Source organism: Pholcus phalangioides, unplaced genomic scaffold (genome assembly GCF_987345545.1).
Source record: "Pholcus phalangioides strain wild (caught in Gottingen) unplaced genomic scaffold, Ppha-v1.0 ptg000039l_1, whole genome shotgun sequence".
NCBI classification, from domain to species: domain Eukaryota; kingdom Metazoa; phylum Arthropoda; class Arachnida; order Araneae; family Pholcidae; genus Pholcus; species Pholcus phalangioides.
The window spans coordinates 21808927-21833951 of record NW_028301625.1 but is presented as its reverse complement, the minus strand read 5'-3'; the positions used below and the strand labels follow the sequence as shown (position 1 = coordinate 21833951).

The 25025-nt window shown below is 37.3% G+C and overlaps 1 protein-coding gene and 1 non-coding gene across 2 annotated transcripts; one reads left to right on the top strand and one right to left on the bottom strand.

Annotated features, from left to right (window-relative positions):
* Window positions 1–341: 341 nt before the first annotated feature.
* Window positions 342–16367, bottom strand: LOC149065701 (uncharacterized). Its single transcript, XM_089253855.1, has 5 exons — window positions 15818–16367; window positions 14729–15500; window positions 3646–3709; window positions 1593–1750; window positions 342–1272 (listed from the first exon to the last, which is right to left on the bottom strand). Exons 1-5 carry the CDS (start codon window positions 16127–16129, stop codon window positions 1046–1048), a joined length of 1533 nt encoding a protein of 510 aa, XP_089109981.1. The 5' UTR covers window positions 16130–16367; the 3' UTR covers window positions 342–1045.
* Window positions 16368–20979: 4612 nt separating this feature from the next.
* Window positions 20980–21051, top strand: TRNAA-AGC (transfer RNA alanine (anticodon AGC)). Its single transcript has one exon. It is a non-coding gene; the product is annotated as a tRNA-Ala (tRNA).
* Window positions 21052–25025: the final 3974 nt, after the last annotated feature.

Here is a 25025-nt window from a genome sequence, read left to right as displayed (position 1 = left end):
AAATTGAGGGGTAATTCCCAGGTTGAGCACCATTTAGAAATTTTTGTTAAGGTTGTGTTGGAGAGATTCTTGGTCAGAAAGATTGGACACTGTTTTATAGATGACACAGTCATCAGCGAAGAGTCTAATGCGGCAGTTTATGGAGTCGGGGAGATCATTTATGTAAATTAAAAATAATAATGGCGAGAGGACCGAGCCCTGGGGTGTGCCAGATTTGGCATGAAGAAAAGGAGAGTTCTGGCTCTTGTACGAGACAAACTGGCTACGATTAATACCATCAAGTGAAACCAAAATTAAAACGATGGAATATTGTCTCATGCGATAAAAATCTAGAGAATTTATTTTCTTTTCAATAACCAACTACATTCATGTGAAAAATATAGACAACATTTAGTAAAGATTTTCATATAAATGCAACTTTTAATGAAACGTATCGAGTATGAAGGCTTATAGACATAAAAAAAATGGTCGAAACAAATGATAGCTTTTCTCCACATATATCGTTTTTTGCCTATGTCCAACATACTGGTAACGATGAAAAACCATTTTAGGGACCCTGCCGTAAGTTCAATAGACGCGTTTCGTACACACACATCGTTCGTTTAAGATGATTACTCTTCTCAGGCCGGGATTACACTATAAAAGTTCGATAAAAGCTCTTTCATAAAACTTGAAAAATCCAACCAATAAGTATATCGGTTACATTCGAGCAAATGCAACTGATGATCTTATTGGTTGCATTTCTCAAGTTTTATAAAATAACTTTTCTAAAACTTTGATAATGTAATCCCAGCCTCAGATCATATTCCAATTTTAATATGGTTCCTTTGATTTTTATTCATCTTGTGACTTGTTTGAAATTTTTTTCAGAAAGTTTGGAATCATTTAATTTCAAATTAGATGTCGAAAATAAAGTAAGCATAATTGACAATCATGAAAATAAAGACAATTTATGATGGCGTGCATAGACTAATTATAGAATAACTATGAATTTTCGGTGAGTGTTTGTTTTCTAGAAAGTCAAATGGTACTAATCCTTCGGTGGCTATTGGATCTCAGCGCATTCGAACTCAACCAAAACATCTTTGTCCTCTTTCTTTAGAGACAGTCTGCTAATACCAAATGCACCGTTACCACATTCGAGTTCACTCAAATTTGGAGGCTTTGTTCCAACTTTGCCTTTGTCTTTCAAAGTGTAATGACTATCGATTTTACTGCAAGCGATATCGACTTTTTCCAATCCAATCGGTATATTTATGCATAAAACCAGTTCTGAGAGAAGAAAAACATTGAATTAAAATAGATAGAAAATTTATGGAATTTTTGCTCTTTTTAGGGTTTGCAGAGAACACAATGAAAACCGAGAGCATTTTCGTATATAAATGCATTTGTATTATGAATTTTTGTTGATAAAACACAATATCTCAGAATGTGTATCTTACTAATTACTACCATGTTACATAATTATTTAATTTTTTTTAATTTTCAAAAATATTTTTCATTCATAAAATTGTACCTAAATTTTATTATTATAGTTCCTGCTCGCTCGATGTACGTACAGTACTATGACGCGATGCAACTAAATAACTTACTGGTTATGACTTCTCCCTCCTCACAAGGCATACCTCCGTTTCGGAAAGGATTCGTATATGTAGTAGCTTCTCTTTCAGACTCGAAAAAAGGATTTTGTCTCGTACCACGGTTCGCACATTTCGGCTTCATTAAGGTGTCGCTGAACAACGGAGTGTTTCTAACAATAATAAAAGATTAAACACACAAAAAATAAACTTTTTCAACAGTATTTTGAAAATATTTATAGCCCTGTTGCAAAATTTATATGCCGGTACCAGGGCCGCAACTGGGAGAGGGGGATCTGTGTGTGTGTGGTACGCAGAGTGCTGGATCAGGAAGGGCACCGAGTTTATTGTTTTTCGGTTCAAAATTACGGGAGGGGTTGCCAAAATGAACACTGGCCCCGGGCGAAAGAGTAAATTTTCGTTTCTAGTGAAAGTGGTCCCCCTCCGAACGAAATTTCTGGCTACGGGCATGGCGCAATGGTACTATTTTCAATGCAATATAAACGATTTTATTTTTTAAACCAACAAATTTATACACTGAGAGCACAAACTAACATATTCAAACAGCTGAATGAACGCCAGGGTCTCTCTGCCACCGGACTTATCCCGTTGCCGAGATCTCTTCCAGCCCAGATTCGTGGCAGAGTCTGGAACAAAGTGAGTGCACCTAACAGTCTGAGTGTGTAGCTAGTGTTGTGCCTGATATTTCAGTGCTGCCATCTATACTTCAAATTGTGAGTGAAATGCAATGATTGAATATTTGTAACGTTGTAGGCCTGTTGCTCTCTGTGGCGAAACTTTTTAACGGGGAGATCGGCTCGCATTCGCGCCTTGAAGTTGGGAACCACAGAAAACCAACTTCAACCACAGACCACCACTGTGGGGTTCGAACCCGGATCCTCGCATCGCGAGTCCGTCACTATAACCACTCGTCCACCACAGCGGCATATTCAAACAGCTAAAGGCGGATCACGAAAATCTATACTAATTTTAGTGAAATATTTCTCCAATTTATCAATGCATTTTTTGATAGCGAATTTACTAAAAATAAACAAAAAAATTATAGTATAAAAATATATATATATTATTCACGTTAATAGTTGTAAACGGATATAAAATACTTAAAAATCGGAACTTCGGAAGAGAAAAGATACTAAAAAATAACTACATTTTTTAGAGAACATTATTGGTCTTAATTTCTCTACATGCTTTTGGTATAATATTTAATTGATTTATTATATACTTGTATTTCAAGAATCGGCGAAATATATTGTAAAATGTATTGCATCAGTAAAGAGAAAATTAAAAGGTTTAAATCATTTTCGGGCAAGAAGTGGGGGAAAAGGATAACTTCCACAAGCTGGATTCAAACCTCGGTCTTCAGATTTGCAGTCTAAGGGTGAGAACATAGTGTGTCCGTATTTCCGATTCTAGAAACCTGCGTCGTCCCCGATTGGTTAAAAACCCGAATTTCAAGCTAAAAAAAGTAGAAATTCCGATTTTTAACCAATCGGAGAAGACGCAGGTTTCCAGAATCGGAGAAATACGGACGCACTATGTTCACACCCTAATGCACTATCACCTATATCAACTCAGTTGACGGGAAAAGATCATAAAATTGTTTACCACCAAAAGGATTTAGTTAAACCTATTGAAGCATAAAAATTTCGCCTTTTTCGAAATGTATTACCACCTTTATCACTCGTTACCATTAACCACGGAATTTTAATTTTTCCCTTATGCGAATTAAAGTAAAGAGTGTTTGTTTGGCATACAGCGTGTTGACCTGTCAGAATACATTCCAGTAATTACATAACGAAGCCACCTTGTGACCGAACCCACAACATTGTACGATAGATATTACGGTAGGGGGAATTATCGTAAACCAAGAAGAGACGAGATTGGCTGAAATCGTGTAATAGCGGAATAGCGGTGCATTTGCGAAATTATCGGCCGGGATAAGTGTGAAAGCCCTACAACCCTTCAACTAATATACGGTATTAGCTAAAAAAAATTAGCTATAAAACTATACTAGCAGGCTAGAAAATTGAAAAATGAAAAAACTTGCGATGTCAATCCTGAAATGAGGTCAGATGAGTCCATGCACTTAACTTCAGCCGTCTGCGTGCATTCTAAAAAATAGCAAAAAATACTCATAATGAAATTCAGTAATATTATAATGCAATTGCATAGGAAACAAAAATAGTTATGAAAATACTAGTAGATATTATTCTCGATTTCGTATTGAGTGAGTTCAACTGTATACATAGGCGTAAACTTATTGAAAATGTTGGGGGGGCTCAGGCTCTAATGGAACCTCGTTTATACGACGCGTCGTATAAATGCGAAAGCAGTACTGAAAAACGAACTTTTTCCGAAAATTACCCCCCCCCCCCCCCTTTTTTTTACAGACGTTTCCGAAAAAAAATTTTGTGGAAAATCTGTCGTTTTGATTCAAAATCTTATGCTTGAGAAGAAATATACTTATAATACTATCATAACATTACTGTTGCTAAAGTCTCACGCAATTTTACGGTATTCATTTTAAGATTTAACAAAAAAAAGTGTTATTTAAACGTTATGTAAAACGTCCTTTACTTGACAGAGAACACCGTTACAAAATTATCGAATGTGGGGGCGACAAAAATCCCAGTTACAGCCCTGGCTATCAGCATACCGTAGCCCGTTCAATAATTATTTCAGTACCTGTCAAAAGCCATTGAACACAGGGCCACAACTAGGGAGGAGCAGGCGGGTCTCGTGCCCCGGGCGCTAGACCGGATGGGGTGCAAATTTCATTCTAAAACCTCTCCTTGAACATTACAAGGGGGGCGTCAAAATGCGCGCTTGCCCCGGGTAACCAAGGATCTAGTTGCAGCCCTGATTGAACCAGTCAATCATTTTAAATTTTATTACTTTTTCAGTAAAAAATATGCATGAGAAACTACAGTCGATCCCGCTTAGTTTTTCCGCTTACAACGTTTCTTCATGATGGGTTTTTGAAAACCGTAAAACACTGTATTTCAGTGACACGTTTTCACCAATTGAAAAATTATGTGATTCGATTGATAGAAAAGGTGTTTTCCAAAGACTTGGGAGTTCGAATCGAAATGAAAACGTCGATTAATTGAAGTGTATACAGGCAGGGTCCTGGGTAAAGCAGGAATTAGGAGGCTCTTGCGACAAGAGTCAAAGATGTTAATTGGTCAGTGAATGTATGTTGTTTGAATTTCGGGGGCTCAAAGTTATAAAGGCTTCATTTGCCCATGAAGAAATTAGGCCCTGTATACAGGGATAATGTATAGAAATGTATAGCAACTGAAGCAAAACCTCGTACAAATAAGTAAGGTCAGAAACGTAATAGGGAGATATATACAAAGGGTTCCATTACATTTTCCTAAATACAGTAAAATCTCCACAAATGATCACCTGCACTCAAACACAAATATGCATCAGTGGCCGCCTCTATTTGGCGTAAAATTTCTATGGTGGAGCCCCGTACGCTCTCCTCTTATATTCATTTATCGAATTTACTGATTTATTTTCTTCGAGTGGGTGCGGAGCCCCCGGGAAGTGTACACGGAGCACCGGTTGAGAACCGCTGCTTCAGTGAAAAGTTTCCCAAACTTTTTGTGTTCCATAGCTCTTCTTTAAAAAAAATTTCTTTCTCATTTCTCCCAACTCAAGCCCACCCATAGGATCCTATACTAAACCCATAGCTTCTATCGACCCTTTGGACAATTGCATCGACCCCTTCCCCCAGGGGTCGATGTTTCACACTTTGGAAAGCACAGCTTCAGTGGCCATTCTTGGTTATTATACAACTTAATTTAATGAAAGGTCACGGGAAATTGACCTTTTTATTTTTGATTTATTCATTTTTTTTTTTGCACTATTTATAAATTTGTTATGATTAGTCCTGTTTGTTGCATTTATATAAATTAACCTCTTTTTAGCATTAATGTGTGTATAAATGTATGTAATTGAAGAATTTTCAGAATAAGTGCAAATTTTCAAGTTGTGCGAAAGATTAATTAAATTTTTGTAATTTTTCAAATTAATATTGCTCATAAATACAATAAAAGTTCGTTATAACAACAGCTCACAACCACAAGAAAAGTTTTCGCTGTAACGTAGTTCTCATTATAAACGAATTTTCACGTTTCGCTCTGTAAGAACATAAAATTATTGAAAATTGCTGCTTTATCTGCATTGGGACGTCTTTGAGATCATTTCGTTCTAATATTAACGATTGAACGGAACTCTAGTCATGTGAAATTGATTTTTGATCTCAAATCAGTTGATTCTCTAAGAGTATAAGACGTTTTCCATAGAATTTCGTATCATCAAAGCGGTTTAGATGACCAACTGAACAATTAAAAGTCTGAACTTATTACATTCATGCTCACTTCCATGGATTTATGGATCAGGCAACATCGTCTATCGAATCGGAAATTCGACATTTTCAAATAGTTTGGTTGCTCAACTCCAAGGACCTTCTAGCTACAATGGACCATACCCGAAGCCCGGGTGCTTTATTTGCTTGTCGTTTCTTTTTTTTCAAGTAAAAAGAAGTAAAATCTCAGGAGAAAAATCCGCCTATTTTTGACATTATTCATGTTTTGTTACTTGTGTGCACGTGTAGTTTGCTTCTTTTTCGAGCAACTTTTTCTTTCTATTAGTGAGCAGCTACGGTACTAATAACTAGAAATTCCTAAATAAAATACATGTAGAAATCATTTGCATGAGAATGTTTTTGCAAATGAATATGCACCGAGATAAATAGAAAAGATGCATTTAAAAACGCATTTGCGTTTTTTGCTTGGTTATTTGTTCTTTAGCACATATTTTCTCAGTTTTAGTTCATATTTAGCCATTTTTTTTAAGTGGAAAATTCGGGCTCTAATTACAGGCGAATCCCGTTTTAACGAATACCGTTACAGCGAAAATATCGTTTTAACGAATGGTTTTCTAATCCCTCTAATAAGTATACATAGGAACAATGCAAACAATCTGAAATTTCTTTATAACGAAGTGTTTTCTCCGGTTTCTTGGACTTCGTTATAACAGCATATTCGACTGTATAACAATCATTTAATGTATTGTTGCCAAAGTGAATGTGACAAGGGCGTAGCCAGAAATTTCGTTCGGCAGGGGGGACCAAAGTGATAGAACAATAGATTTGGTCATCTTTTCCCCTTTTTTCGGTCATTTTCTCACATTTCGGACGAGGGGACCAGACCCCCAAGTCTTCCTCTTCGCTACGCCCTTGGAATGGGACTACCCCTGAGCATGAGCGTACCCAAGAAAACCAATCTATTGGGGGGGGGGGACACACGGAATTTCTTCCAGAGAATTTTTGAGTTGGTGCCAATTTTCCAAAAGCATTTAATTAACAAAAATTTATTTGATTGTTGGGGGCGTAGCCTTTGCCCTTGAGCCCCATTCTAGTTTGATCACGGTCCAAGTAAAAATATACTTTCATTCTCTCTCTCTCTCTCATTGAAACGAGCACAACTCCAGTCTATCGCCATAGGCAATTTATTCAGATCTAGTCATGCCGTAAATCTGAGTATATCCTGCCAGGATCCCCCAGATCTCATGAATCCCGATATCCCCTGGGCGGGGTCATGAAAATGACTATATACAAAAAATATATTCAGAACAGTATATGCATCTTTATTTATTCCAAGGTTGGACAAACCCCAAGTGCCAGGTCACCATGGTGACTGGAAAATCTGTATTCGCGCCTAAAATTTTGTATATGTGATTGCTAAATCAGAATCTAGTGATGGCTCAAAATTTTCCGATTTCATAATTGTCTTCCAACATAGAAAGGAGCAGAGCCACAACTAGAGAAAGTAGGTAGGTCTGGTGCTCCGGACGCTGGACCAGAATGTGAGTCGAATTCACCCTTTAACTGCTTCTTCTACATGCAAGGGGCGCCAAAATTCCGAATTGCCCCAGATGACAAAGTATCTAGTTGCGGCCCTGGGAAGGGGGTCATCAATTCCCAGAAAGGTTGAAAAAAGATTATTTAAGATACTTTTCTCGTGAAAAAACCATGCTTGGCTCTTACAAAATTTGGCTGGTGCCTAAATTTTTTAATGATTTTTGTCGAGCCCTGTATTTATTTATATTTTATGATACAGTGTATATTTCCCCCAAAATCAAATTACATGTCACTTATTTAAGATTTATTTTACTCTCATATATCAGGTTTTAAATTAGAAAAATAATAATTTTTTTAGTTGCATAAATTTCTTATTAAAAACTCGATTCAAATATTGTCCCTTTTACAAGTATGCAAGAAAAATGGAGTTTAAATTTTTCTTAAATAAATTTTAAATATGATTGAAAAAAATAAAACATGGTAAGTTTTATTAATTTATTGATATGTCTAACAGAAAAAAAAGTATTTTATACTACGCTTTATTGATTATAACTATTAGAGGGCTGCAAAATCTAGATTGTTTTTGAAGATTCTGAATAAATTATCATTAAAGAAAATGTTTAAAATGCATGAATTTATCAAAAATGTGTAGCTATATTTAATATTGCTTACTTTTTCTGTCAGGAAACTGTGCGGAATCACGAGGAACTTTTCCGTTTTCTTGTAATACAACATGTTTTACTAACAGAAGGTTATACTGTACGTGCACAACCGAATGTGGTCCACACAAACCATAAAATACTGTGGAACTGTCTATCTCAACATTTGTGGGGGTTTTTTTTCAGGGGAAAAACAAGGAGTTTACTTCAAGTGGCTCCAAACACAGCTATTCTTATTTTGCAGAATCACAAACCTCGTCTAGATTTTTCTTCACCACCGTAATTTCTTTATATTCCAATTAGGATCATCTATGTCGGCGTCCTTCACGGATGGCCATCCATTAAGCACAAAAGCTTTTAAAGCCTTGACCGGCGGCGTCAAGAAGAATGTAGTTTTCAGGATCAGAAGGGGGGTCCCCATATGGACGGATGCCTCCAGGTGACATATTCCCCACATAAGCGACACGCTATACACTCCCCGTCCTTCTAATTAGGAAATGGTGATTGTATTCAGTAAACCTGCATTGAAGCAGCCGAAACTGAACCCTATTGAAATGCTCTTTGTCAGCTGCAGAAGGGGCGGCCCCTTTATCATGAAGAAAAAAAAAAATACATGGAATAAAAAGTCCGCCAAAGATCCCAGGCTAGAAGCCCTTCTCCAGTATGTGGGAGTCCATGGCCGTGCTTATAGCTCGCTGAGTGCCCCCCCCCCCGGGAAACACGCCACTAGATGCCACAGACGGGCTGTAACTAGGAGTGAAGATCATTTTATTGTCGGGAAAGGGGGGGGGGGAAAGCATCGAAATACCTCCTTGAGATCGACTGTGATGCCGCAAGATATTTAAAATTTCTAACAGTGCTGCGAACGTAAACAGGGTATGTAAAACCCCCTCTTTGCGGTCACCGGCTGGACAAATAGAAATTCGTCCGTAAAAAAGAATTGATCGGGAAAGGAGGAACCCTATTAAAACCTTGAGAATAATTCTTCATTTTGAAATAAACACAATTTTTTGAATAACATAAGTAAGAAATACTACATCCTTTTTAGAAAAATTCCCCAATATAATTTGCAATGGAACATAGAAAAAATTACAGTATTTTCCGATAAATAGAGGTCGCATCCTGTAAAATGGCCGGAAAAAAGTGTTTGTGGAAAAATCGCCACTTTTTTTTTTACATGTCACAGCTTCGTATAAAGGCCGAAACTCACTGTACTGACGTGACGTGATTATTCCGAGTCTAGGTGTGGAAAACGTATCCATGCGATTTTTTTTGGGGGGAGAGGGGAAGATTGAGCCAGCTCTCCGAAATTAATAAGGGGGGGGGGGAGTCTCGATCCCATTGGCTTAAAACAAGTTACGACTTAATGCACTTAACATACTACTTAATACAAGTTACGCTTACGACAGGTCCAAGCACTTCCCTGTGAAAAATCGGGGTCCTCGCGAAAGATCTGTCCAAAAGCCCGGTCCAACGGAGACAGGATCATTTTAGTCGTAGAGGGAGGGAAGAGTATGTAATTTTTTCACCCTCTCCCCGAATCCTCCTCCGATCGAAATGATATTTTTCGTCTTCCACCCCCCCCCCCACCCAGAATTAGCAGTCCCCACAAGAATTCCGCCTGTGAAAACTGCCTTCTTCCCTAGTTCCGGCCCTGGCTACCTAAGTGTTGGAGTACTGGAAACAGGGCTGGGGGGAGGGGTCAAATGTCTAGGGTGCCGGACCAGAGGGGGGGGGGACGCAAATTTCACCTTTTAACCTCTCTTCAACATTTATTGAAATACCGTATTTAAAATTTCTATATAAAAGTGCTGCTAACGTAGATAGTTTGAGAATCCCTGATTTATAAGGAGGAAATTTCATATTCCTAGTATTAGAATGCAATAGTACCCGGCTCAGGGGGCTTTGAAATTTTCCATTCATTTCTTATTTTCTTTTTTTTTTGTGTGTTAATTTTATTTTACTATTATTTATTTGATTCCCCTCAAAGGCACCGGAACCTAGGAGTGGAGGATATTTGAGCCCAAAAAATTTTGTAAGGCGGTTGAGCCCCCCCCCCCCCAATAGTTTTTAGAAGAACAATGCAGTGCGTCTCTCTCCACCCAATGTTAATTTCTTCATGTCAGCGCCTCTGTTGTGAAGAACTTGTTAATAAGCTTAATCATTGTTCACTTTACCTCCTCCCACTTTTTTTCTTTTTTTGTGTTGCATCATGTCCCCATCCCCAAGGGTCACACTCAACAAAAGAAGGAAGAGATGCTCTTGAGTTTACCGACAGTGCAAGCAAGAGAAAGGATCCCCCGCCCCCAAGTTATCTACACTGGTGCCTTCAGGCACCTCTGGGAGGACGCAATTTAGGATGAATGGATGCAGGATTGATTCGGAGATAAGACTACTATTGTCACAGAACAAGTGCGTTGAGATTCTGAAGAAAAGTAAAAAAATAAAATTTCGAGCAGATGGATTTCTACTATTTAAAGAAATTTTTTGTCAAAAAGTTTTTTCTGAGCCAAGTGTGAGAAACATATCCACTCGAATTTTTGGGGGGGCCGAGCCGGCTCTTCTAAAATGGTGGGGGGGGGGGGGGGCTCGGGCCCACGGGCCGGATACAAGTTTACGCCTATGTTCTACCCCCACCCCCAGTCAAATTTTGTTGTGAAGGGGCTTGAAAAATGTTTCGGCATCGGTCCTCAAGATCTGTTATGAATGGGCATTTAGAATGTGCTTTTTTCCCCAATATTTTTCAAAAAAACATTGAGGGGGGGGGGCCTAAAAGTTATTGGTCCTCCGCATATACGAGACTCAAGCGTGTACGAAGGAGAGGGAGAATGCATTGCACAATGGTTTTTTTCAGTAATTACTGGGAGGCTCAGTCCCCTTACAAAATTTATTGCGAGGGGGGGGGGCTCAAATGGCCTCAGCCTCTAGGTTCTGGCACTTATTCTTTATAGAGTGTAATTTATTTCGGTTTCAATATCATTGCTTCCCAATTTTCAACCTTCCCCCTCCCCCCACCATGCATCTTTGGGCTTATTTTCATGTCGGCGCCATGGCCGTCCTCCGGTCGCAGTGAACAAAAGAAGAGACACTCCATCGAGAGACACTCAGTTTTTGCCACAGGCAAAGAAGAAAGAGCCCCCCTCAACACCGCAAAGAATCTTCCTCTCAGCCGTGCCTTCTGGCAGTAACCGATGGAGACCGATTGGAACCGATGGAGGGTGCAATTGGGGATTGAACGGCAGGGAAGAAATGAAATAAACGTATTGTCATGGAACAAGAAAGCCAAAGACCATCCAGATTTTTTAAAAGAACTAAAATTTTGTGCAGATTGTTTCCATTAACTAATTCATAATTAGGACAACTTTTGGTTAAAAAAAAATTTTTCATCATTGCAAAATGAATAAGCCATATTCATACGAATTTTTGGGGGGGCTGAGCCGCGTCTTCAAAAATGTTGGGGGGGCTCGGGCCCATGGGCCCTATAGAAGTTTACGCCTATGACTGTATATTTAAATGCATGCATGCACTTCTACGTTTGTGTGGCTTAAATTCAAGTTATTCGTTTTCCGTCTCTTCTTGTAATGTCTAACATACCTGTACATCTTTTCATTCCTCTTTTGCTGTCGACAGTCTTTTCGTTGTTTGCATTGAGCTCTCGCACGCACACAATGTTAAAACCCTTTAGTCGAAGAAATATCAATCTTTCTACTTCGCTTGAAGCATTTCGATAGGTTTAGGTAGAAGTCCCCCCACCCAACAATTAAAAATCTTCCAAATATTTTGCATTTCCATAGCTGCCAACTTTTGAAAATGAAAATTCGGGAGATTTTCGCGCAAACCCGTATTTTATGCTAAAACCACTCCCTTATAAATACAATAGGGATTTTTCCAAATAAAATAGGGATTTTCCAAACATAAAAGTTAAAGCGTAGGGAATAAAATCCCTACTCAAAAACTGAAGTCAAATTAAAATAGGGATTTTACACACATGGAAGTTAAACCCTTGGGAATAAAATTCCTACGCAAAAAACAAGTGAAATCGGAGGCCAAAACTTCAATGATGTAAAAATAAATATTGTGTTCAATCAGAAACGCTGTGAACAAACATTCTGCGCGAATGACAACAAAATCATCGGAAGATGAAGGGAAAAAAAGTGTCATTCTTTGAAGAACACTGACGTTTTGTGACACTTGCTTGATGTTTTTTTTTCATTTCACGAGTGATGATGGCAGTCTTTCCATGACCGATGTTTATGTCCGTAACACAACTTGTACAAAAAGAAAAAGTCGGCCCTCTTCTGGAACGTTTGATGAAAGGAACTTCATCGGAATAAGTATCTTTAAAATTGATTAAATATGTTTTTGCTTATCAGTATTCATGCTTTGTTATATCGCTCGTACGTAACTTCAACAAAAGAAATTTTGACCATATGCGCGTCACTATAATCTTCAATTATTATCCAGGACTATTGGCTGCTAAACCATTTCCCTGCACGATAAGACAAACAACTTTCTTGTTACCATCAGAGGGTTTGTAAAACTTCCTTAAAAAGGGAATTTCCCCATTTACGACGTGTGACGTCATTTCGAAAGGAAAAAAAAGAGGCTTCATGCTCCACAAGAAATTCCTTAGGGATTGTTTTCATAAGCGGTGATTTTTTTAAATGAAGTAGGAAATTTTTAGGGACAATTAGGGATTTTTGTGATTTTCGTAAAAATTCGGGAGATTTAAGAACTTTTCGGGAGGTCGAGCGATGAAGCTAAAATTCGGGAGATTCCCGAAAAATTCGGGAGACTTGGCAGCTATGCATTTCGGAGAAACTGAAATATTTGGAGTACTTCTTGTACACTAGAGTTGGAGTTGTTGAAAATACAAAATAGTGACCATTCTAGTTTCAGCAGCATATTGAATAACTGTAGAAACAGTAGAGCTCGCATTGATGCTTTTTCTGCCCAATGAGAAAAAGGAAAAGGGGAGCTTGGCAACCGTTAGCACCAAGAAGTGAGATGATATCTATTTCCCTTGCTTTCAATGAAAATATGTTAACAGAGAAAGTGTGACAAAAACTCTTCAGTTGCCTTTTTAAGTCCGAAATTTTGATACCGGAAGTTTAGGCACTAAAAATGATCGAAATAGGCAGGCAAAAAGGCACTGAAAATGCCTAAAGTAGGCACTAAAAAAGGCATTTATAATTTTTGGAAGGAAGAAAACATAACTAAAAACAAAAAGGTATTAAGAGTCCAAAAAATAGCTGAAAAATCGGTTGCACTTAATTCATCTATTGTTTTAATAATAGTTTATAATAACTGCATTATATTATTTAAATTAAATTGATTTCAAGTCCAAAATAAAATGTTACTAGACCCTCACGATTAGGCCGATTCCAAGGCCACCATTACCAGGCGCGGAGTCAGTAGAGAAAATGATGTGCTGGACTCCCTCGAGTTGCGAATAATTCTCGTATATTTGTTGTATTATTTGAAATAATTATCATTTCTATGGTTGAAACATGGCTATCTTGTTCTATTTTTGTAAAAAGAAAAAAACATTTTTTTTAATATTATCACGTAAGTGGGATTCCGAGCGCGGGGCTCTGTGTGGCCGTAACTGTCACACACCCCAGGGCGACTCTTTTTAATTTAATTGAATACTAAATATGCATGTTTAATAAATAGCTATGGTTGTTTGCAGTGCATTTATGGTGCAAAAAAAAAAAAATCAAAACATGGGCCCCAGAGCCCTATCTGTCTCTATCCCGCCTTGTGTGATCTATGACGTCAATTTAAGACTTCATCGGTCCGCTATACACATACAACACAGCCCATGTCTGAGAGAGACATATTATGTGAAGCCTGTGAGGAAACAAATTTCTGATTTTCCTCTGCTTTTCTAACACTGCGTTCATCTGAAACAAAATCACTCACGTCTAACACTATCCGGTTATAAAACAAAGTTAATGCATGCCAATACCAATCTCTCAGTCAGATCACTTGGTTGCGTCTAAATGGGACTGGAGGGGGGGGGGGGGTTGTGGGCTTTCTGATGATAATTACTTTAATACTGAGTATAGGAAAATTTCAAAAAGAGCAATTCTTTTTGAAATTTTCTGTGTTTAGGCTACTCAGCCTTAATCTGTAAACTAGCTGAAGTTCTCAATGCCCAAAATATCTAAGTTTACAGATTATGGCCTCTGAAATTCACTAATAAACTTAAAACGATTTTAAAAATAGACACACACACTTGTGGCACAAAAATTTCAAAAAGGCGTTTTTACCAAAAAAAGTTTGAAAATAGGCAAAAAAAGGCATTTATGGCATTTTGCCTGAGAACTTCCAGGCTCTACTTATCACTTAGCAGTGGTGTCGGAGCCAGGGGTGCTGTGAGTGCTCGAGCGCAAACGGTAATTTATGATATAACTCTGAGCACCCACTGAATTGATTCAGAAATCAAAATTTCCTACTGATTAAACATAAAACTTAAAGATTAAAATGAGAGCCCACAATTTTCAAATACATACTTCCGACTCCCCTGTGAATAGATTATGTTTAAATGGATAATTAAAAAAACGCGTGGATATTTTTAAAAATAGGACCTTTACCTATTTCATCATCCGCTTTAGTCGTTGCAGTTGTGGTAGTTGGCTTCTTAGTAGTTGTGGTAGTTGGCTTCTCAGTAGTTGTCGTAGTTGGCTTCTCAGTAGTTGTGGTAGTTGGCTTCTCGGTAGTTGTGGTAGTTGGCTTCTCGGTAGTTGTGGTAGTTGGCTCTTCTGTAGTTGTGGTGGTTGGTCCTTCAGTTGTTGTTGTAGTTGCTTTTTCAGTTGTCGTTGTCGTTGGTTCTTCTGTAGTGGTTGTAGTTGGTTTTACAGTGGTCGTTGTAGTTGGTTTTGCAGTGGTCGTTGTAGTTGGTTTTTCAGTAGTGGTTGTTGGCTTTCCGGTTGTCGTCGTAGTTGACTTCTCTGTTGTAGTCGTCGTCGGCTCTTCAGTAGTCGTCGTAGTTGCCTTTTCAGTTGTAGTCGTCGTCGGCTCTTCAGTAGTTGTTGTAGTTGGCTTTTTTGTTGTAGTCGTTGTTGGGCTTTCAGTGGTCGTTGTAGTTGGTTTTTCAGTCGTAGTGGTCGTTGTAGTTGGTTTTTCAGTCGTAGTGGTCGATGGCTCTTCGGTAGTTGTTGTGGTTGGCTTTTCAGTAGTAGTAGTTGTAGGTTGTTTCGTTGTAGTAGTCGTTGCCGCTTCTGTGGTGGTTGAGGGTTTTTCCGTAGTAGTAGTAGGTGGTTCCGTTGTTGTTGTTGTCTCGGCAAGTGTACTCGTGGTCATGAAGGTTGTTGTAGTGATAGGTTCAGTGGTTGGAACTGCTGTTGTAGTTGGTGGTCTTTCCAGCTAAAAATTGAGATGGGTCGAGAAAGTTTTTTTTCTCCAACATTTGTAAATACACGTGATTTTCCATGTAATTAATCTATGATTATAAGCTGTCTGTTATGATAAAGATAATTTTTTGATGAACATAATTTTCTTTATAAGATACGATTAATGCTTTTCTGTATAAAAGTTTCGAAGTACATCTGTCAACGCAAACTTCTCTCAGTGCATTCCTTTTCGATATTATTAATTAATAATTACAGTAATAATAATTCGACTCAGAATATACGTATATAATTAAACAAACAGGACTTCATGTAAAAATTAGATAATCTTACCTGATAGATGAAGATATCATTTGCGTTGCAAGAATCTTCAGTGCAGTCATTAACATCCACGTTTCCAATAATATGACAAGTACGCTTCCTATCATTTTCGTCATCTTTTAGCTTTCCAATTCCAATCCCAGCACAAACGGGATTTCCGTTGCATTTTCGAAGACAAGAAATGAAGTGGCATTCTGGTACTGTTTCTATTATCCAATTATCGTGGAGTTTATTATTAAACCAGTAATAATAAATTATTTGTTCCACGGCGAACAAATGTGCAGGTGGTAACGAACTGATCAATGAGAAAATAAGCATAAGCATCCTATATAAAAGTGAAAATAAACAATAATTTAATACTTGATAAAAAGTTTTATATACATAGAAACCTAAAGTAATTTAAACAAGTCAGTAGGATTTTGGAGATAGGCTCTGTACCAGTGTCTCCCAACCTTTTTTTTCGCCCTGCCCTATCTAAGCATCTTGTAAAATCCCGATATCCCTCCCCTTATAAAAGGCACACGGGGGATGTGTCCCAAGATGATCGAAATTTGAAGAAAAAAATTTAAAAAAAGAAAAATATATTGAAAAAAAATTCTTTAAATGTTGTTTCAATCTATTTCTGTGAATTTGAAACTCTCTTTGAAGGTTAAAAACTTGAAATTTCTTTGAAAATATTCCCTCTGTGCCCTTTCGAAACCTTAAATTAGCCCCTCAGAATCCACATGGAGGAAGCCCAAAACTTTGAACGCCCTATAACCTGGTGCGCTACCCCTCGGTGTGAGATTCCTTGCGGTCGCAATCTTTATCTGTGGTCATGTCGCCGTTTCTGTTGCACCCCTGCGTCAGGAACATTTTTAATAAGGACGAACCGGATATCGAACTCGCGACACCTCTGAACATACTTTGGTACTTTGGGCGAGCATCTTATCGACTTGAGCTACCGCGCCCCGGTATTATTGTAAGGCCGGGAGCACACGGTAAAAGTTTAATAAAAGATCTTTTATATAACTTGAAAATAAAACAACCAATAAGCCTATTGGTTAATAAGCTCATTGATTGCATTTTTCAAGTTTAGTAAAAGAACTTTTACAAAACATTCATGCGTTACATTCGAGCGAATGTAACCAACAGGATTATTGGTTGTTTTTCCAAGTTTTATAGAACAGCTTCTATCAAACTTTTATGTCCACCAGAACAAGAATTTACACTTTGCAAGCAAGTTAATTGAAGTCAATTGGGGAAAAATGATCTTCGCACAGTCACATTTTCATACATGAGACTAACATACATAAGCGGATACAGGCTCCTCGAACGGGTAGGGGGCGGAATCGCCGAGTTTGTGTATAGTAAACGGGGGGGAGGTGAATGTGTACCTCCACGCTCTCACCTATGCCAATATCATTTTTTTACTAAACTAATGCTCGGGTATCTTAGCATATCCAAACTTGATACCGGTTGATATTTGTCTATAAAGTCACGTTAACTCTCCACTGTGATGCAGCAGCCCATTTTATTTAGCAGTTAAGAGTTTACAGCGACTATGCTCGGGCAACGCGTTTGAACCCCTCGATGGAATTTTCATATTTGGATTAAAAAAAACATTGAAATTTTAGCTAAATGATTGAATGATGAATTTTAGCTCTTGCACACATATATATTTTTTAAATAACAAATCATTTCTTTTCAATTCCTGGAATAAAAAAATGCATTTACTGGATAGGTATTTTGAAAATAATTAAACAGCTAAAGAGGACGAAATTTATTTCTTGTGCTGGGGATCAATAGAGCAATTAATGCTGAGTCGCAACTATCATATCTTTAGTCAGCCAGCGCCCCCTCCTTATTTTGACTCTCTTCCTATAATAATAAAGGACAAATTGAGATTAAATGGTGAATTCAACGCCCGCCTCCCCAGATGCGGTTCTGAGCTTATGATATATGTTTGTTATTTTTGCCGAAATACCAATGAACGTGGCTTTCAATGGAATTTAGAGATTTGAATATGTGGAGCTTCCTTCCATCAATGAAAAAACTAACTCTTCCCACCAAAAAATTTAGTAAATAAATCCCTTCTTCTAGAGAGAATAATTTTCGCCAACTTTGCAGTTAAATTAGCAATTACTTCAATTTTTTTTAATTTTTCAAGCATAGATTGAACACACATCTTCCATATATTATAATATAGTAATATTGAGCAAAGGGCTAATCAAAAACTTTATGGTAACGTACTATAGATCTGTACTTTAAAAGGTCCATATCTTTTGTTACTACTCGACACGAATTTATAAATTTTGGATAGAACTGATTTTTTTTAGTTTTGTCTTGGTTTCACGCTTTTAGATATGATTGCTGATTATACCATTTTGAAGTAACTGCGTATAACATGTTTTTTAAATCATCAACACTACCTGATTACATCAATTAGGTTACATGCATATCTTTCGGAAGAAACACAAATAACATCAGTTATTTCAAAAATAGAGAAGATTAGCTGATACTGAGCAGCTAACTAAAAAAAAATTATTTTTGTTATTATTAAAACATGATCGAAGTCGAAGCGTGATCAATGAATAACCTTACCTCAATTACCTCAAAACTATGGATCGAATTGTACTGAGTGGGCTTGATCAATCAGTAACAATTTATCAACGTTTGTTTCCGATCAAAGAAGATCGTGATTGTAATTTTTTTTTTTAGAATATTCATCAGAACGAAGAATGGAAATAGAATAAAAACTAAAAGCAGACAACTCTCTCTCAACTTTTATTTACAGTTTGTCGATGGCTCTTTTCTTGCCTAGTAACGACATCAAATTTAATTATTCAGTAATCTCGTTGCTCAAACATATTTACTGACATGATCACGCATGTTGCACGCGACTTTAACATATCTCTATTCATAGAAAATAAAAAAAAGAAGATAGAAACAATGTTATACTAACAAATACATTCGCAAGTAATTTTTATATTTCAATTTTTCATTACCATAAAAAGTAGCTTTGAAGTTTACTTTGAAAATTTGAAAAAAGTAACGGGTTTAAAATAGTTCAAGGTTATATTTAGAAGTTTAATATATATATATAAAGATAAGGCTTTGAATCACTTTTTTCCTTGGAATCAGTGGTGTCGGAGCCTGGGGTGTAGCGGGCATGTGTTATGAACCTAACGTGAAGTCTTATTGTGTGTAACGTTTTTTATGTGTAGTACTGCCATATGACGTCAATTTTTCTAATTATCAGTGAAGTATAATGATTGTAGGCCTGTTGCTCTCTGTGGCGAGACGTTTCAATTAGGAGATCGGCTCGCATTAGCCAACCACCACTGTGGGCCCTCGCAATGCGAGTGCGTCACTATGACCACTTGACTACCACAGCGGTAAGATTTCTTGTACTGAAACGAGTATATTTTTTTCTAACTTCATTTGCGATCATGAAATTCATAAGCTCAAATAACTTATGAATGATACGTAGGCCTACATTTTTTTTTCAAATCAAAAACTAGACGGCCAAGAAGCTTCTATCTTGCTGAACATAAAGTTTCAGCAAGATAGTTGTTCCTGAAAATGTGTGTGTGTGTTTTTTTAACTTGCATTCGAAAAGGTTTCAAGACATGATTTTCTACGCAATCATAAAGATGGAATTGGTTGGTGTGTTGAACAATTACTAGAGACCATCGTTAGCCGCAGCACACTATGGTACGATGATATCGGGCAGGGCTTCCGAGAGATGTATTTTGGGATAAAATTATATTGACAATATGAACACATAATTGCGTGGTGACTTCCAGTCAGTGTTTCATTGCACTCTTTTGGGTGCCTCAAGATCAAGCAAGGGTGTGCCACGAGCATTGGCGTGCGCAAAGGGGGGTTTGGGGTTCTGCCCCCTGAGCCAAAATGATAGTGTTATTTTGCAAGAAAAAACGTAAAAAACCCCCCTTAGAAAAAAAAAATCTGTACCCCCCCCCCGAGAAAATTCTTCTTACGCCTATGGCCGCGAGAGATACTTGAGTTCTAATCTCATTTCTAAAAGTGCCGCCGAATGGGCAAAATCCCTGGTTTTAGACAGTTCAACTTTTTTCGCTGTTGTGTTAATATTGATAAAGTTGCTATATTGATATTTTGTGTTGAAAAAAATTTCGGATTCCCCCACCCCCTGCTTTTTAAATTAATTATGTTAGACGTGAGTTTGCGGGTCACATCAATCGATTCTGGGGAAGCATATTTGGCCGTCGGGTTGGTCGTAGGTTGAACACACATGCATCACTCTATAGTCATAACTAGAGCCCGGATTATATGCAAATGTATTTGCATATTTTGGTCTGTTTTAGCATTAATGCATAAATCCAAAGAATTTTCAGAATAAGTGCATATATTTTAAGGTTTATTTAAGCTCAATCACTTTTTTTTACATAATTTTTCAAATAATTATTGCTCATAGTATTTTCATACCATCGGGTTTTTTTCCGTAGGTAGGATTTAGGAAATTAATAGAGATGATTGTAAAATCAAGTATTTTCCAAATATGTCAACCGTTTTATTGTACTGCTATTTCTAGAGTGATAATTTTTTTTAGAAATAGTGTCGAATTTTTTTTTTTTTTTTTGGTATTTGTTACTGCTGCAACAAACTAGAAATTAAAAATGCCGAAATAAAAAATATTTACAAGATATACAGTTGACTGGATGTTGTGAAGATATTTATTATTTTCGATGTTAATTTTTTTTTTAAGGAAGGAAAGAACTCATCTCTGCCTCTACTGGGAGTCGAACCCGGGTCCCTCGATTGCCGGACGAGTGCTCTGACCACTAAGCTACAGAGGAGATAGAGATTTTCCTTCGCTAGAGCGTATATATGCCGAACGGAACCGTGCAATGGACGGTGAAACCGATCAGCTAATAGCTCATGGACGACGAGCCACCAGATGGCTATATATATGACATGAATGTCGCTCTCCACTTGTTAATACAAGATATACAGTTGACTGGATGTTGTGAATTAACAAGTATTGTATGTATTGTATTGTATCTTGTATTAACAAGTGGAGAGCGACATTCATGTCATATATATAGCCATCTGGTGGCTCGTCGTCCATGAGCTATTAGCTGATCGGTTTCACCGTCCATTGCACGGTTCCGTTCGGCATATATACGCTCTAGCGAAGGAAAATCTCTATCTCCTCTGTAGCTTAGTGGTCAGAGCACTCGTCCAGCAATCGAGGGACCCGGGTTCGACTCCCGGTAGAGGCAGAGATGAGTTTTTTCCTTCCTTAAAAAATTAACATCGAAAATAATAAATATCTTCACAACATCCAGTCAACTGTATATCTTGTATTAATAAGTGGAGAGCGACATTCATGTCATAAAAAATATTTAGAAATTATTAGTAATAGAAATTATTTGCATATACAGTATACACATATATGGAGATATTTTTTGTGATATGCACTAAGGAATAGAAAATATACATTTTAAAAACATGTATGCTTTTTTTGTATGGTGATATTTTTAATGCATATTTTTTCATTTTTGGTACATATTTCGGAAGTTTTAACATTTTTAGAATAAATTTTTAGCGAATATTTTGGGTTTTTAATGCATATTTTGGGTTTATTAATGCACATTTTGGCATTTTTAAGATCATATTTTGGTATTTTCAAGTGCATGTTATGGCATTTTAAGTGCATATTTCGGCATTTCAAAAAGCATATTTTGGAATTTTAAAGTGTATATTTACATATTTTTAGAGCATATTTCGCGACTTTTTTAGTGCATGTAATCCGGGCTCTAGTTATAATTAAGGCGCGGATGTTGTCCTAAAAGATCTTTAAAAATGACTTTGAAAAAACACCTAAAAACTTCCTAAAAATCGAAAAAAATGCCACCAAAATAATAAAACAAAGTGTCCTTGAAAAACCGGTTACGTTCGAATGTCGAAAGAAAAAGTTGATATGTAAATTTTTTTCTCAAGTTTTTTTCTTTCTCGTTTAGATTTCATTAAAAATAACAATTTTTCTAATAAACGAGTTATATTATAATTAATGAATCGGTTAGGAACATTAGCGTTACGGCCCTCACAAGGGTGCGGTTGACAGCGCTCCAGCTTGAGCGCCCTGTCAACGCACAGGGCCTAAAAGGTGATTCTTATTTTTTCATAAGGAATTCACTATTGAGAGGCCCGTGAAAAATTTGATCGGAGGGCCCTGTTGCTAGGTGGAGGAGGGGCATGACTGGTGTACTGGGGGGAAGGGAATAGGGTTTTTTGCAGTAAAAAATTATTCTCACCTCCCCGTCCCGAGAAAATTCAATGTATGACTATGGTTAGGAAGGAAAAAAAAAAGCGCCTTTCATTTTATTTTCCAAGAAATTCAAGCATATTTTTTCATAAGTGTTCAATGCAATCAGTATTCTCATACAGTTTTTCCAAACTTTTCCATCGGCAAAAAATTTAAAAAGTGAAAAAATATCGTGAAAATGCCTAAAACTGGCCTAAAACTAAAAATATTCTTTGACGGTGAAAAAAGCAGAAAAATGTAAAAGATGCAAATGTCAACAATAATGGCCCGGAAGTTCAGACAGAATGCCATAAATGCCTTTTTTTGCCCATTTCCAAACTTTTTGGTAAAAATGCCTTTTTGACATTTTTCTGCCATTGATACCTATTTTGAAATGTTTTTTTAAGTTCATATTAGTAAACATTTCAGAGGACATAAGCTGCAAAACTTAGATATTTTGAGCATTGAGAACAAAATAATTGCTTTTTTTAAATTTTTTCAAACTCTCTGTATTAATTATCATCAGAAAGACCCCCCCCCCTTCCAGCCCTATTTAAATGCGAATAAGTGATCTGAGAGATTGGGTTTGCCATGCATTAACTTTGCTTTCACTGGATGGTGTTAGATGCAAATGATTTTTTGTTGCAGATGCACGAAGCCCATGCTAGAAAAACAGAGGAAAACTAGAAAATTTGTTTCTGAATATGCTTCACATAACATAATTATCTCAGTCAGGCATTGGACTGAGCTGACCGATGACTGTCCCAAGAAGTTATCTGTTGGTTGATGTCACGGCTCACATAAGTCGGGGTAGGAGCAGACAGGGCTCTGGGGCTCATGTTCTTTTGATTTTGTTTTTTACACCATAAATGCACTGCAAACAACCATCACTATTTATTTTAAATACATATTTAGTATTCGACTGAACTGACAAGAATCACCCTCAGGGGTGTACGACAGGTTCGGTCAAACAGGGCAACAGGACCCGAGCTTGGAGTCCCGCATATGTGGTAATATAAAAAAGTTAATTTTTTTTTACAACAAAACAAGGTAGATATGTTTCAAGTATAGAAATGATAATGATTATTCCAAATAATACACCAAATAAATGAGAATTATTCGCAACTCGAAAAAAGGAGCACCACAGATAATTTTCTCTACGGGCTTCACGTCTGGTAATGGTGGCCTGAAGGGTATACGAAAATTTTTCTTTTAGGCTTGAAATCACACACAATTCAACTTCGATAATAATGCAGCTATTATAAACAGGACCGCAACTAGATGCTTGGTCAGCCAGGGCACGCACGCATTTTGACGCCCCCCTTGTAATGTTGAAGGAAAGTTTAAAGGGTGAAATTTGCGCCCCCTCTGGTTTAGCACCCAGGGTACTGGGAATCTAATGAGTTACTATCACTTGAGCCAGATTAATTTATTTTCACCTCGAAATCTCTTTCCAGATACACCTCTTTTCTCTTTCAGAAAGATTTGGAGTCATTTCGTGTAAAATGAATGATTAAGTTAAAAAAAAAAAAAGATAATAAAAAGATAATGCATTTAAAAAAGCCTTAGACTTGGATGGTTTCAGTGCATACAGCGAGACCTCAACTCTTAATAACAAACTGAAGTCTGGACATTCTAAAAGGAACTTATTTGCATGTGCGTGAGAGAAATGAGCTGATATCTCATCTTCAGGCCCGTAGCTAGGCTGGGGCAATTGGGTCACTGAGTTGAATGGGAACCCACAAGAAAATTTCCCTCATTTGGCATAATAACCCTTTCAAAGAAGCCCCGAGAAGGTACGCTAGGGCCCTGCTCACTCTCTCTCTCTCCTTCCTTTAAACTCCCAAGGTGATGTCTTCAAAAAGTTTTTAAAAAATTACCCCTTTGATTCAACTCATTTAAATATGCACAAAAATATAAAAAAGATCCGGCAGAATTATTATGGGCCACTCAAAAATTTAAGATTTTTAACGCGAATAGAATGAGACAAGAATGAATTTAAAAAAATCCGGCAACCCTAGAGTGTTAGTTGTAGCTAACACCATCTATAGCAGAAGGCGTCCCCGCGAAGCACGTGACGTCACTGAAGGTCATCTCACCAATAGCCATTGGATATAGTAGGCCGACGCATGCACCGCGTCTAAGCAGGTGGCGAATTCGAGGACATATACGAAGAATAGACAAGGACATTAGAATAGAATGGGAGAAGGGTGGCAAAATTCTCATAGCCCGCAGGCGACAAAACTATAAATGCACCTCCGAGCATTGAAGAGCAATGAGTTAAACAGAGCATTTCAAAAGTATTGTACTTGCACTTATTCATCTACTCGCACTTTCCTCTGAAAATGATTTTGATGTGTAAAAACCTGCGAGAGTGAAAACACAAACAAATCTGTCATGTAAATAGCCGCACTAGGCAGCTGCCTCATCGCTTCATGCCTGGCGCTGGCCCTGAAAGTGAGAAATTGACAGTGGCAAAAAGTATAACAAATGTGTTTTTCAGTCATTCTCTATAAAAAGTCGAGCTTGTTGCAACAAGAAAATGCAAAACATGTAACTTTACAAATATAGTGCAACAAATTATCACTTTAGGGCATAGCCACCTAAGTCACCAGAACTCGAAATTGTCAAGAAAATTTGAAATGCTATGCCACACACTGTGTAATGAAAACCTCCAGCATTTCAAAATGTAACAGATCTGTAGGCAATTTGATAGGATTCATGGGACAAAAGCTTTTGAAGTCCATGCTTCATCATCCATTTCATACTTTGCAGATTTTCATGTCAGTAAGGGAAGCACATTAGAATGATACACAAATTCTTCTAGCAGTATATTATCACTAAATATACATACTTTTTTCCTAACGTTTTCCACCTGGCAAAAGGGGGATTAGTGCAATAATCTTTCCAATCTGTAAATCATCATGGTTCAAATCCAGATTATATGTC

Coding starts and splice junctions, on each gene's coding strand:
- LOC149065701 (XM_089253855.1), bottom strand. CDS start 16,129: ATGCTTATGCTTATTTTCTCATTGATCAGTTCGTTACCACCTGCACAT. Junction 1,751..3,645: donor CTCATTTCAGGATTGACATC/GCAAGTTTTTTC, acceptor TATTATTGTTAG/AAACACTCCGTTGTTCAGCG. Junction 1,273..1,592: donor GGAGGGAGAAGTCATAACCA/GTAAGTTATTTA, acceptor TTCTTCTCTCAG/AACTGGTTTTATGCATAAAT.